This window comes from Haliaeetus leucocephalus, unplaced genomic scaffold, assembly GCF_000737465.1.
Source record: "Haliaeetus leucocephalus isolate CR32 unplaced genomic scaffold, Haliaeetus_leucocephalus-4.0 Scaffold151, whole genome shotgun sequence".
Classification (NCBI taxonomy): domain Eukaryota; kingdom Metazoa; phylum Chordata; class Aves; order Accipitriformes; family Accipitridae; genus Haliaeetus; species Haliaeetus leucocephalus.
The window spans coordinates 7264553-7278865 of record NW_010972587.1 but is presented as its reverse complement, the minus strand read 5'-3'; the positions used below and the strand labels follow the sequence as shown (position 1 = coordinate 7278865).

General features: G+C 39.2%; 1 protein-coding gene across 1 annotated transcript in view; it reads left to right on the top strand.

Moving 5' to 3' along the window:
- Positions 1-8: 8 nt before the first annotated feature.
- LIN7A (lin-7 homolog A (C. elegans)) overlaps positions 9-14313 on the top strand; it is a 96185-nt gene continuing 81880 nt past the window's right edge. Inside the window, exon 1 of the mRNA XM_010561970.1 lies at positions 9-105. Within this exon, the coding sequence (XP_010560272.1) occupies positions 9-105 (97 nt within the window). The remainder of the gene's footprint in view (positions 106-14313) is intronic.

Here is a 14313-nt window from a genome sequence, read left to right as displayed (position 1 = left end):
CGGGCGCCATGTCGGGGCGGGCGGCCTCGTCAGCGCTCGGCGGCGGAGAGGGACGGGAAAAGGGCCGAGCCGAGGGTATTTGTGACTTGATGGCTTGCATGACAGGTAGTGGCCGTAACGCTCCTCGAGTATTTGTTTCGACAGACGTTCTTGCTTTGAGAAAACTTCCCTGTGACGAAGCGAGGCGTACTGTTTGTGCCAGGGAAGATGTTTGTTCTGTTTGCCAGCAGACCTCCGTCACCGGTAGCGGACCTTTCGGTTTGCGCATCTTGGCGTATGTTTAGAAACCCTTCCTGAGTTTCGGTGGTAATGTTTCAGAGGACTGTAATGCACAAGTCAGCTAAGACATACAGCGGCTTCAAAGATGTTGTTTTGTTCCTTACGAAATTATTTTAGCGCTATAATAAGTCTGTCCATTACAGGTCTCTCAGGAAATTCCTCCTGCAGTCACATTATAAAAATGTCATATGGCTAAGGGGGACTCTATAATAGGTTTTGTATTCATGGTTAACTTAGGCGTCCGTTACCCGACTGTTGTGGAACTGGTGTGATAGGAACATAACAATTTATCACGTTGCAGGTAAAGGAATAAGGGGATGAGAAAAACTAGAATGCTTACCTACTACAGTAGGTTTAATATATGAAATCAGTTTCTTATCCTGGCTCAAAAAAACCAAGAGGGGTGGAGGTTTGGCCTACAGAGTTCAAGCTCATCAGAACTTTTAGGTCACCTTCAAAACCACTAATAGTCTTTCAGCATAAAGAGTGGTTGCTGCTTCTGTTTTCTGAGGCAAATATAATTACCTCACAGAGAGTTTCCCATGGCTTGTAGAGTCTATTATCATTGCCCAGTGTGGTATGAACTACCTGTCCCACACTGCACTGCCGTTCACCTCTTTCCTCCCCATCAGTGCCTCAATAACGTACAGCCCTGAGTGGCATAATGCGCTTTCCAAAATGTCCAAGTCAAGCATCAGAGACTTATTTCTAAAAAGAAGTTAACACCCCCAAACCCTAAAACACCTGAAGGACTAAGTGGACATTTTATGAAAACTTCCTTACTGCAAGGTAAAGGCTACAGCATGGCAACAAAGCAAGAAAATAGAAGATATGTTTCTCAAAAAAAAAAAAAAAAACTAAAAATACATGTTCTCAAATGTAATAATTTTATGATGACATTTGAGAACACTGCTTTCTCACACACTTTCACCACTGTGACAGGACAATTGCTGTCAATAGAGTCCATGAGCCAAGATTTAAAAAATAAATAAAATAAAGAGGGAAGCTTGCAGAGACTGTAAACACTGTGACACCATGACAGCCCTGAAATCAGATGCCACTGATGGATGCCTGGTAGTATTGCATGCATTGTACAAATGTGCCTGAAGAACACAAGTTCCTGGTCAGATCACATGTAACTGATCTTGGCATTTTAAAAATATTCCCAGAATTATCTCTTTTATTTCCTACCTTTATGATGGCTAGACTAATTTTGACTTGAAAGATCCATTCTGACTGAAAATTGTTATGGAAACTTGATTAATTTTTTTGGTGCCTGCTCAGAATTCAGCACACACAGCCTTAGACTTGAGGGTATTCACAAGCCCACTATGTGGCTGAATACAGTGCGATGACTGTCTGCCTGAGGCGTGCAACTGGTGGACTTAACAAGACATATCAATTGCCTCAGCCCAATTTGTGAAGCCCACTCCCCCAAATCAAATTGTTAGAGGTACATTATGTCCACTCCTGTAATTGCCATATAAGCTACGTTCTTTGGATCACCAACACTTTGATGCCCATCTAGTTAGGGAGGGTCCTATGGCAGTTGGATGCAGCCAGCCTCTGGGTGGTGATAGCAGTTTGTTTCTGAGCTGGAACATCTCCCTTTTCTCTACTGGGGAGAAAACTGTGGAGCTCAGGCTAGCTAAAATATTTAGGTCTATGTATTCTGTAACATGTTAGTTGTAGGCACTAACACTGCAAGAAGTATCCTGAGATTAAACACCTACTGGGTTGTGTCTGCTGATGCGGTGTTGAAGAGCAATGCTAACCATTTTTCCACTCTGTCCGTAGTGTGTGTTTATTGCGAAGGTATAAGCATTTGGCAAAGGAATTTGCATTGCAACAGTAAATGCGCTGGTATTCATTTTGAATATAAGTCCTACTAGAAATAATACACCAGAGGTGTAGGGGATACAAATGAACTTAATTGGAACATGAAGTGCATTAAATTCCTATTTTAGCTAACATCCTAATATCGGTTTCCTGAAGGAGTGTTTCTAATGAGTATCTGTGGAATGTACTTTGTTAATTAAACTCATCACAGCCCGTACTGATAGCTAAAAGGGTAAAGAAGGGATTGCTACTTCTCCCAATTGCTTACTAGCAATTTAAGGTTCACCTACAAATGCCATTGTAGCAGATTTCTGAACTGAAGAATTTTCCCTCTAAGGATTTTTTTATTTTTTGCAAAACCTGATGCTCCTGAAATTCACCCTGAACAAAGAATTTTGAAGTAATGTCAAGTGATGTGTGTAGCAATTACCCTTGTAGCTGTAGACTTCCTTGAAAAATACATGCATGTTTCTAGGCATAGATTAGCAAAGAACAAACTGTGAAACATGGCCTGGGTACTTCTGCAATTGCAAAATCATATATCTGAAGCCTTTCTTTCATTTAAAAAAACATTTTTGCTGCAACTGTATCCTTTAGTGTAAGGCATGCATGTTTGAAGATACATGCATGTTGAAAAAAGATCAGCAGAAGAGTATTACAAATATCCCTTCCTGTATACGAAATGCTCTGACTGTCCTAGTGTACAAGACTTCCAAACTTTGGTAATTCAAATTTGTGCTTTTGTAAGCACAAAGTAAAACTGTAGTTTAAGAATTAGTACATTTTTAAAATCACTTTGCTATAGTTCTGTACCACCTTTTGTCCAACTCTTAGACTGTATCTATCCTGAAGAACTGACAGTCTTGTACAAGGAAGTTTCACAGTCCTGTATATCGTTGATGTCTAAAAAATAGAGGCAGGCACAGTTTTCTACAATATGCAGTAGTGTGCAGAGTTAAGTTCAAGTCAAAATAAACTTTTCCATTTTCCTGAAAGGTGATGGAAGTAGTAGTAGTAACCGGCACCTTCTATGGTATATAAGTAGATAGAGTTATTCTTACAGTTTAATATACAGTCTTAGAATATTAAACATATCACAGCTTTACTTGAAATCCACTAAAAATCTTGCACAGAATTCAAAATAATTAAATTATTACTGGAAAAAATACATATTTTGAAATAGAACTTTTCGAGTAGATATTTTGACTATTTTAAGTGAATGTAAAAGATGGCATGGTTTGTTCTGCAATAGTAAGATCTGGTCATAGGGAAAACCAAAGCAAACCAAAACAAGCAAACAAAAAACAAAACAAACAAAAAAACCCACAGAAATACCTGTACTCACCGCTTTTCTTTGACTGCTGCCTTCCAGCCTAAAGATGCCTTCATGTCAGAGGTCTTAGGCATACTTAGTTTTTGCAGCATTTAGAATAGTGATGCAGTGCAAAGTAGTGAAATCAATGTGCCCATGGTGGGTGACCCGCCTGCACACTGAAATGCTGGAAATTCATGACCTTCCGTTTATTTCTGTCTTCTGGAAATGAGTAGATAGTGTGCTGGGAGACAAATGATGAGAACTTATAAAAACACTAAAATATCTGTCTCTGCAGGGAGAAGCCACTTTTTACAGACTTCTGGAAAGTGCTGAAATGAAAGTCTGACTCAATCCAGGTGACAATGAGTTAGAGATCCTTTGGGATGAAAATGTGATTTTAGTATCAATTATTACTGAAGTTATCACTTGATTCCTCCCCAAGGAGGTCTTACAGTTCAGGACAACCTGTATTTCATCCATATTTTTCCAGATCTAAGTTCTATTTCAGAAAGCTTCTCAGGCATATGCTGAGCTTTATTCATGCAAGTAGTCTTACTCACATGAGACCCTGATAAATCCGAGTCAAATGTTCAGACAGCTTTGATAAAACTCTGCTGGGCAATGAACTTCCATACTTTTAAGTTATAAGAAGACTTTGAAAATGTGAGAAGCAAAACCAGATAGATAATGGGGATTTCTTAATTTTTAAAAAAAACACTAAAAGAACTAACACACCACATAACAAATCAAGCACATGAAAGCAAAATAGTTTCACGCAAAAGCAAAATTTATGATATGTTCTTCAGTATTTAAGCATGATTGAAGAAAAGAGTCCATGGTAAATTCCATGGAGGACAAATAGAACTTTAGCTTCTGCTTTGCATTTCTGCTGTTGTGGACTTAACTTACAAACTTGATGATGTAATTTTATGAAGACTGTCACTGAACTTTGATTTTTAGGTAATCCATGTCCCTGGGCTGCCCAGCTTCCTGAAATTGCAGATTATTGATTGTTTGTCTCTGCAAGAGTAAAATCTGCTGTTTTATCCAAAGCTGTTCCCATTTCTTTGGTATGCCTCTACCCCTGGTTTCCAGATCACTGCATCAGAACCATCACAGGCACAAGCACTGTTATTACAAAACCTTCAACATTCAATATATATTCTTTGAAGGGGACAAAAGGACTTCACCTGTATTCTTATTGATGTTCCTTTTGAACAAAAATAACCATGGATTTTGCAACCCTTTTTTTACCCAGAAAGTTGTCTTTTTCACAGAACTATGAAAGAGTCCATTAGCCCTCAATCTAAGTGTTAATATCACTATTGGCATAAAAATAATTTTTAAATTACCTGTTATATCAATATTTCTTATCAGCAACACTTTCTCAAATTGAGAATACAGCTCAAGAAGTATGAAGAAGTTAGCCACTACTGGAGGAACTCTATGCTTAAAAATTGCAGTGACTCTAAGTTGTATTTTCAACCTTCCTTGGCTAAGATAAAACAGGAGGGCTGATTTTTCCCAGAATATCCAGACTTCCCTGGGTCTAAAGTACAGAGATTCTGTCTCCTGTCTTGGAGGGGTTGGGGAGGGTGAGGGGGATATGGTTTGTATGTAGCTAAAGATGGAAAAAAAAGACACATGCTTGAGATTGTCAGAATACCTAAAATCTAGTACTGAGCTGCTTTCGCACTCAAAGCTCCGTGTTTCACAGGAGAGCTCTGGGTGCACAAGGAGTGCAGAACTTGCGTTATTGGCTGGGCTAAAGACTCCTGGGATGCTCCTAGGAGCACGGAGTTAATTGCCACAGCTTTAGTACTTATCTCGTCACCTGTCACAGCCCTCTGCAAGAAGCTATCAGTCGTATTGCAAGGGCAGCAAACTTGCCTAGGAGCCTGGCCCATGGCAAATTATGGCTCAGCGTGTTAACATATACTGAAGGGCGTTTTTTTGTATAAGTGATGTTGGCTTAGTCTGCTCCATTTCTTGTTATCTCCCAAAATTTCATTCTTGCAATCCCATTCTCAATAGTTGCTGGATTTTGTCCTTGTGACATATTTCATGATCCTTAGTCCACTTAGGAATCCTTATTCCTTATATTCACTCACTGCATGACAAGAAAAGCTAATGTACGAACACTGTGGCAATGTGCTGGTGTAGTTCATCTGCAGAATTATCTTGCAAGCAAACAAGAAATTAACACCTAAATTGACTAAGTGCGAAGTCCATAGCATAATCCATTACAACTGTCATTTATTAACGTGTGCAATATTTTTAAGAATGCGAGTTCATCCAGAGCCATACAACAAATAAATCTGTGAATTTCTTGAATGATCCCAGTTTTGAGCAGCTCAGACTGGTGAAGAATGGATGAAATTTCACAGCAGCTTAGGGAAGAAATAGTAGCTGTCACTCAGCTTGCCCCAAATAACATCAGTAATAATCTCTGGAAATAGCTTTTTCTATAGCTCATCTTGCAAATTAGCATGTCACAGGATTCTGGAAGAATCTAAATAAAAAAAAAGGCATGAATTCAGGCCTGAGAATCATTATATGAAGCAGAAAAACTCTTAACTGGTAAGGCAGCAGCAAAACCATACATCCAAATACATTCAGTTGTACGTTCAGGTCCACATTTTCTCATGGCCTCACTCTCTTATGGTGCTGAACTAGGCTGCCACTCATTTACGTTTGCACCCTCAGAAATAAGATTCCAGAATTAATTTTCATGGCTAGGGGGATTTTAGATTGCAAGGTAAAATTTTAGACTCACTAGAGGCCAAAAGTCATTGATTATAACAGAGCAGAGGCTACACAAGGTACTATTTTTTAGTCTCTGCAGATATTTATACTAGTGTAAAATGAGTATAGCAGATTCATGGACACTTACCCTACTTTTCACACATCAAGGAGAAATTCAAGGTAAAAGGCAGTGAAGAATCTTCTGCCATCAGATAACCTATTTAAGCTCTCTGGAACTGAAAAAAAGGCAGGAAAACCAATTCCTTTGTCAAATTAGTATCATAGAAGTGGGATTCAATGAGGCAGACATCCCACATTGAAACCTGATCATTTGCCTTATCACTGTTGTGCTATTTTTCCTTCTCCAGGCACCCTGAAGTTTACTTGAAGTACCTGTACGGTTCTGCTTTTTCAGGGTCAAGGGAAAGAATTTCAACATGCACACTGCGTGTTCAAATATTTGCTCACTCCTGTTAAGGAAAAGCAGTGAATGACTTCTAGGTATATGTTTTAGATAATGCACAATATTGGATCTTCAAGATTTATTTTTCAGTAATAGCTTTAGGGGGCTTATACTCAATATGTCTGCTCACTGGAATAGCTTACAAATCTAAAGGACATTCATCTGGTTCTTGCTCAGTTATCCAGTGTCTGTACTTGGAATTATATAACAAATGATATTTTACTGTATAATTTAATAGCGGAGGCTAAATTTCCTATTCATTTTGAAGGTCTAGCTCTCTAGTGGACTATTCTTAAGCCATGCAGTTGTTATCACAGCCTTTGACAAGACTGAATTCATGAATATTTGTGTGAAATATTTAGATGTGCATTACAGGAGGCAGCTTAAGCATCCAATGTGAGCTTGGGAATTTGTTAGAATTTTAGAACCAAGTCTTACGGGCTATACCCAAACAGATTGCTTTATTGGCTGTCAGACCCCAAGCAGCCCATTTAAACTGTTGTGTCCATGTATAATGGTCTCCAGAAACCAGAGTCCAAAGTATGACTTCTTGGCCAGCAAAACCAATGTCCAGGCTTTACATCTCATGGTGAATATAAAAAAAAGTCCTTGAGCAAAAGCTGAGTCTTTACTTTTTAAATAGATTTGGTTTTCATCTCATATAAAAATTCTACATGGACTAATTAACAGCTGAAAATAATTTTTATATGCAGTTAATTCTCTGATATTTTAAAAAGTCTCTTTTCTTGTAAGGAGCCACCCTGAAGGATGTCTCTCCCTCTATAGAACACTATGATATTTCATACAAAACAAACAAAAAAGCATCCTTCTTTGTAACAATTGGAAAAGCCAGATGGCATCTTCTGTAAAATTCAGTTCCCAAAAAGTTGGCCTATTTTCTTGACAGTTAACATATTTAATGAAAAATGAATTCACAGGATTCTATTTTCCCAATAACAATATTTGCTCCCTTTTTACAATAGTTATGGTTTGCTACTGAATGTCTTCTTCCCTTGTTTAAGTGTAGGTAAATGTGGAAAACAAAAGCTAAAAATCTATCTCCTCTCATTCTGGCACTAACATAGACGGGACAGTAGATAAAACATCATGAATAAAATGGAAAAGCTTGCTATTTCTGCTTGCTGACTGCACCATAACCAAATATCACAAGGTTCAGTATTAATACCTATACAAACAATTGACACCCCATGAGCTACACAATCTCTGACCAACCTGAACTACTTTTTAAATTCCAAGAAAGAGCTTGTTATAAAGAGTATGAAACTATTGTGGATATTTTCCAAGTCTAATTTGATCAGCCCTTACTTTCTATTTCTGGCAATCAAGAGGAAAAATGAATATCAAGTCATGTCTCCTTCCAAAGCTAACAGCATGCACATATATAGGTTAACTTTTTTAGGACACCTACAGGGTGGTTTTCTGTACATCACTACCTAGTTTGTTATGGGGTTTTACCAGTCTTAAAAATCTGCAGATCCAAGAATCCCCGTGTATGGGAAAACATTCCAATCATACACATTTCTGTACATTTTAGTAACAAAACAGCCTGACTTAACACAAGGGATAGTAAAATACATGGATGAATTTAAAGAATTTAAATTCATTTAAAATAAATAAATCAGAGAAACAAATACTTCTTCACAAACTTTGTCTGCTAATTTGTGGCAGTAACAGTCTTATTTTCTAGCAGCTCCAAGCATAAGAACAAAATCCCAGTCTCAATATCAACCAATAGATTTATTTCCAGCCGTCAGATCAAGGACGTGTTAGGGTAAGGATCAATACCCTCTGATTTCTGTCTCAATACCTATAAGTGCCAATTCAAGCAACAGGCTTGCCAAAACTAAACAGCTAAAAAACAATCATTATCCTCAGCCTTACTCCTCGGTAAAAAGGGTCATGATAATTCCATTGTAGCTTCAATGATGATATTTTGGGGAAAAAAAATCCCTCCTCTGCATATGCTGAATATTTTTTGCATACATATACCTCTAGATCTAGGAATATTTTGCAAAAGCAGGTTTAATTGAGGAAAAAAAGGTGTTGCAATATATAGAATACAAACAAGTGGCAAAACCAGAAGCATTAGTTTTCTTAATAACTTGTTTGTATCTTAGCCAAAGGAAGAATAACTCCATTATAACATGTCTTCATGGATATTGGCCATCAAATTTTGGTTTCTTTCTGTACTTCTATATCAAAAGGATTAGGTAGTGTCATGTAACAATACAAAAATAAAAAGCAGACTCTAGTATAACTTCAATTTAACAAGCTATCCGAACTCGAAATTTCATTCTCTGTCACAAACTTAGCAACAAAGCAAAGAGATGCCAATTCCACTTTCCATATTCCTTACACCTTTGAAGGTACAGATAGAAAGCTCCCTATGACAGATTTGTTTATGATCCTATTTCACCCATTCAGTTACACAGAATCTCACTTAATCTTCTATTTTTTCCCAGCTACCCTAACCTTTTGTGTCTTCTCTTCTGACAGAGTTCAGTTCTGGCATTATTTTTTTGTCCTCTGAGGGTTTAAAGACCATCTCATTTTCACTGAACTAGTATATACACTATTCTTTAGAGCATTTCATGGTCAAGTCCAAACTGTTTTCTTCATTTTTGGTTTCCGTGAGCCAATTTCACTTCTGGAGCTCTGACTTTTGATGTATTGCACATGGTCATCATTGCAGTGTGGAAAAAAATACAAAGGCTTGAATATGCCTCTGAACATTTTCCATATATTCAAAATTAACTGCCTCTTTGACATGTCAAAATATTGCCAGCTGAATTTTAAACGTCAAGATTCTCTTAGATAATAACTTTGCATTTTGAAAGCCTTCATCTGAGGACCATAACCATCCTTTAATGAATTTATTTTCTCAGTAACCCTGTGAGTTAGTATGCATTAGAACCACATTTACACTAGGGTAACGTAAAACATTAAATACTCCGGTGTTATATGAATATAGCTCCACTAGCCGTAACTATTTTTTTCCCAATTTACAACCATCACGAACTAAAACAAGTCAGGCGCTGCTCCTTAGCCAAAATCAAACAGGAAGGTTTATGTCTAAGAAAGCGTTTAGTTATGTATCCAAATAAATATCTAGGCAGAATCTCTGCATCTAAATTAAAGAGAACAATCAAAGAAAGCCCTGAGGCACCATAAACTATTCTACCACATTGCCCAGTATGGTTACTGATGACACCGAACATAGGGGACACCTAGGTCCTTCTCAAAGGCACTGGGTCACCTAAGTCGGGCATCTGAATTGCTCCCTAACTTTATCTCCTGCTTTATGAGCATGCTAATCAGATGCAACCCAGGCTGTGGACAATAGTACCACCTCCTGCTCTTCCACCATTAACAGCAAACAGTGAGGCCTCTTTGGTTACTTGAAGGAACTTTTGCACACATTGATTTTTCAAGACAAGATTTGAGGGTCAAAAAACAATGGCAACATCAAGCTACAACCTTGACCTGGGTGCCTAAATTCCAGGAGCAGGGAGGGAAAGGGACCTCAGACATAGATTTCTACTCATTATTTCCTTCTGGCTCTCTGTAAGAACCTGTTTTGTTGTTGTGGTTGTCTGAAGAAAATAAAGGTATAAGTACGAGCAAAAATCTTTGTCAATTAAAGAAGCCTGACTTTCTGTAAATCAAAAATAACTAAAGCAGTCCTTTGTCAGTCTGAAGCGGCTCCAGCCCACACCTCCTCTCTCCTAATTGCCATAGCTAACCTGTGAAATGCAAAGGGGAGCAGGGACAGGAGGAAGAAAAAGCCTCATTTTGTTGTCCAGGGGACAGTGACTTGGAGGTTGGAGCTGGGTTTGCATTCCAGGCTTAGCTCTCAAGGTTACCTCACAGAATCACAGACTGGTTGAGGTTGGAAGGGACCTTTGGAGGGAAACTGGTCCATCCCTCCTGCTTAAGCAGGGCCACCTGGAGCCAGTAGACCAGGACCATGTCCAGATGGCTTTTGAATATCTCCAAGGATGTGCCAGTACTTAGTCACCTTCACATTAAAAAAGTGTTTCCTGAAGTTTGGAGGGAACCTCCTGTGTTTCAGTTTGTGCCCATTGCCTCTTGCCCTGTCACTGGGCACCACTGAAAAGAGCCTGGCTCCGTCCTCTATACACTCTTCCTTCAGGTATTTATATACATCAGTGAGATTCCCCCTGAGCCTTCTCTTCTTCAGGCTCAGCAGCCCCAGCTCTCCCAACCTTTCCTCAGAGGAGAGATTTCCCAGCCCCTTAATCATCTTAGTGGCCCTTCACTGGACTCTCTCCTCTCCTGCTAGCAGCCCGGGACACCATTCACCTTCTTGCCCACAAGAGCACATTGCTGGCTCATGTTCAACTTGGTATCCACCAGGACCCCTGGGTCCTTTTCTGCCAAGCTGCTTTCCAGCTCAGTGGTCCCCAGAATATACTCGTGCATGGGGTTGTTCCTCTCCAGGTACAGAACTTTACCCTTCCCCTTGTTGAACTTCATGAGGTTTCTGTCAGCCCATTTCTCCAGCCTGTTGAGGTCCATCCAGATGGCAGCACGACCCTCTGGTGTATCAACCACTCGTCCTGGTTTGGTGTCATCCACAGACTTGCTGAGGGTACATCCTGCCCCATCATCCTGGCCACTAATGAAGATGGATTGACCCCTGGGGTACACTGCTAGTTACTGGCCTCCAACTAGGGGGCTCTGCCATTCATCCAGTTTTCGGTCCACCTCACTGTCTGCTTATTCAGCCCATTCAGCCATCAAGAGTTTGTCTTTGAAGATCTTATGGGAGACAGTGTTAAATGCCTTACTGAAGTCCAGGTAGACAATATCCACTGCTAGCCCCTCATCTACCAGGCCAGTCATTTCATCATAGAAGTTTATCAAGTTGGTCAAGCATAACTTCCCATTGGTGATCATTCTTGATTACTCCTGAGGATTTTCTTGTCCTTGATGACCCTGGAAATGGTTTCATCACCATTCATCATAGGGATGGAGGTGAGACTGACCAGCCTGTAGTTCCCTGGGTCCTCCTTTTTGCCCTTCTTGAAGATATGAGTGACATTTGCTTTCCTCCAGTCTTCATGCACTTCTCACAGTTGCCATGTCTGATCAAAGATTATCAAGAGTAGCCTCGCAATGGCAGCAGGCAGCTCCCTCACCACTTGTGGGCGCATCCCATCAGGGCCTGTGGTCTTATGTATGTCTAGATTGCTTAAGTATTCCCTGACCTGATCCTTTTCCACCAAGGGTACCTCTTCCTTGTTCCAGACTTTTCCCGTGGTGCCTGGGACCTGGGATTCCTGAAGGATGGTCTTGCTAGTAAAGACTGAGACAAAGAAGGCATTTAGTACCTCAGCCCTTTCCATGCCCTGTGTAACCAGGTCCCCTGTCTCGTTGAGCAATGGGCCCACATTTTCCCTAGTCTTCCTTTTGTCCCTTATGTACTTGCAGAAGCCCTTCTTGTTTTTTACATCCCTGGCCAAATTCAATTACATTTGGGCTTTAGCTTTCGAAACATCATCCCTGGATGCTCGGACAATGTTTCTGTATTCCTCCCATGTTACCCACCTTCCTTCCACCCTCTATATGCTTCTTTTTAGTGTTTTGAGTTTGGCTAGGAGTTCCTTGTTCATCCACACAAGCCTCCTGGCATTTTTGTGTGCCTTCATATTCTCTCCTTAGCTTGGTGAAGGAGATTTCTGGTTTTATTCTATGCATTTTGTATGAAATCCACAAAAGGGAAAAGGGACAAAGCCATTCCTCACCTACTGCCTTGCCCACAAAAGACACACTCATGCACGTGAGACAATGCTGGAGGTACTTCGTTCACTTTGCAAATTACACCACCTGCAGTTTTCCCCCAGCCATTAAACAGAGAAGTTCAGACTGCAGGTTTGGAGTTAATTGCCTCATCTACCTAAACATTGATTTAGACATCTCAAACTTTTAAAAAATGTTTTAAACCCATATAGCCCTTATGTAGTTGCACTTCAGTCAGTTGAACCTGAGGACTTTTAAATAGAGGGATGTATTTTTAGATGGTCTGTTGAACTGGAACTCTCAACAGCCTTGTAAAAGATGTACAACACAGTCATGTTAGAATGTATCCTCATTTATAGACAGTACCAGCATTTTTACACCTGTTTTGCATGGCTCTCATGATTAAATAAGCACAAAACAGTAACAAATAAATCGTCTTTTTTGTTTTTGAACTTGTGATCTAGAGATGATTAATGGTAGCTCATTAACCAGGCTGAGTTATTTATTTCACTCAATTCTAAGGTTTATGTTCTAATGAATCCTTTACAAGAAAAACACATACTGGTTATGTAATAGCTGTGTGTGCTTGAGAGGGTATTTGTGCTTTGTTGTTGCTTTTTAATCATCTTTAAATTTACTACTTCTTGTAATGGACACTTGTGTATTTATAACAATATTCTGTTTACTCCTTAGATTATTCATGCCTGAGTGGCTAGGCTACTGCGGGAAAAGGTTTAATGAGTTTCAAGGGGATAGCACTGTAAAAACAGGAAAAATATAAAACAAGTGCCTGAATACTAATGTAACCCTCTAGCTAAAGCATATCGTCCAAGCCTATGATAATAGACAGTCGTCCCATGATGTACCTTATTTTTAATAGGATACCTTTATTCCTAATTGTACAGTATCTCCTTACCTGATGTCTTTTTAAATGAACCACACTGTAGCTAAGCATTTCAACAAAGCACACCTTAAAACTGAGATGGTTGCCCCTACCCTGAATCTTCTACATGTAAGAGCTCCACATATTAGCAGGCTCTTCTATTTCACGTTTCGATTTTCAGAAAATTGAGCTGTTTTGTCATGGTGACTCCTATGGACAATGGACAACTGTCACAATGAAATCCAATATTGCCATACTCATGTTTGAATTAGACGCATAACCCCTTAATTTGTTTTCTTCAATTGTTTTTATTCAGGAAAACACAGATTTCACTTAGCTACTTATTTCTTTTCGTAAAAGATGTTTATTGTTTCTCCCAGTGCTAAATTTATAATTAATCTTCACAACATTTTATCTAATTGTGTTTTCACAGAGCTCAATAACCTTTTTCGGCTAAAAAAATGCAAAATAAGAATGTCCAATTTGCCACAAAACTAAAATCTACATATTCACACCAGTGGTTTACATTTCATATTGAATTCCTTCTCTCAGTCACCTACAAGGATTTTGAGATTTCTTGAAGTTTTTTCTATTTCTGCTCTCCTCTAGGGTTCCTGAAGTCTTCTCTGATCTCGGTAGTGCCACAAAGTATCCTGCAATTGGCTTCTAAAGTATGTTAAATATGCTATCACGGCAAACTCTTCTGATCCTGCATTATTGAAGGCTCAAAAAAATTTTTTTTCACTTCCTCCGCTGTTAATCTGGCCTCTCATCCTGCTGTCTTTGAAATGTAAAGTTTATCTCCACTTTCTGCTAAGCAAAAAGCTTCACAGTGCATGCTGGATCTTCAGCTTTTCTTAAATTCGCTGCAGTTTCTCCTGTTTTCTTTTGACCCACATTTCTGCAGATGAACAAAAATGAACAGAATGAAATCACCTATACCATATTCTTATCCACCACCTGTTGAATTAATTGCCTACCTTTTCTTATTTTCACAAGGTCTTT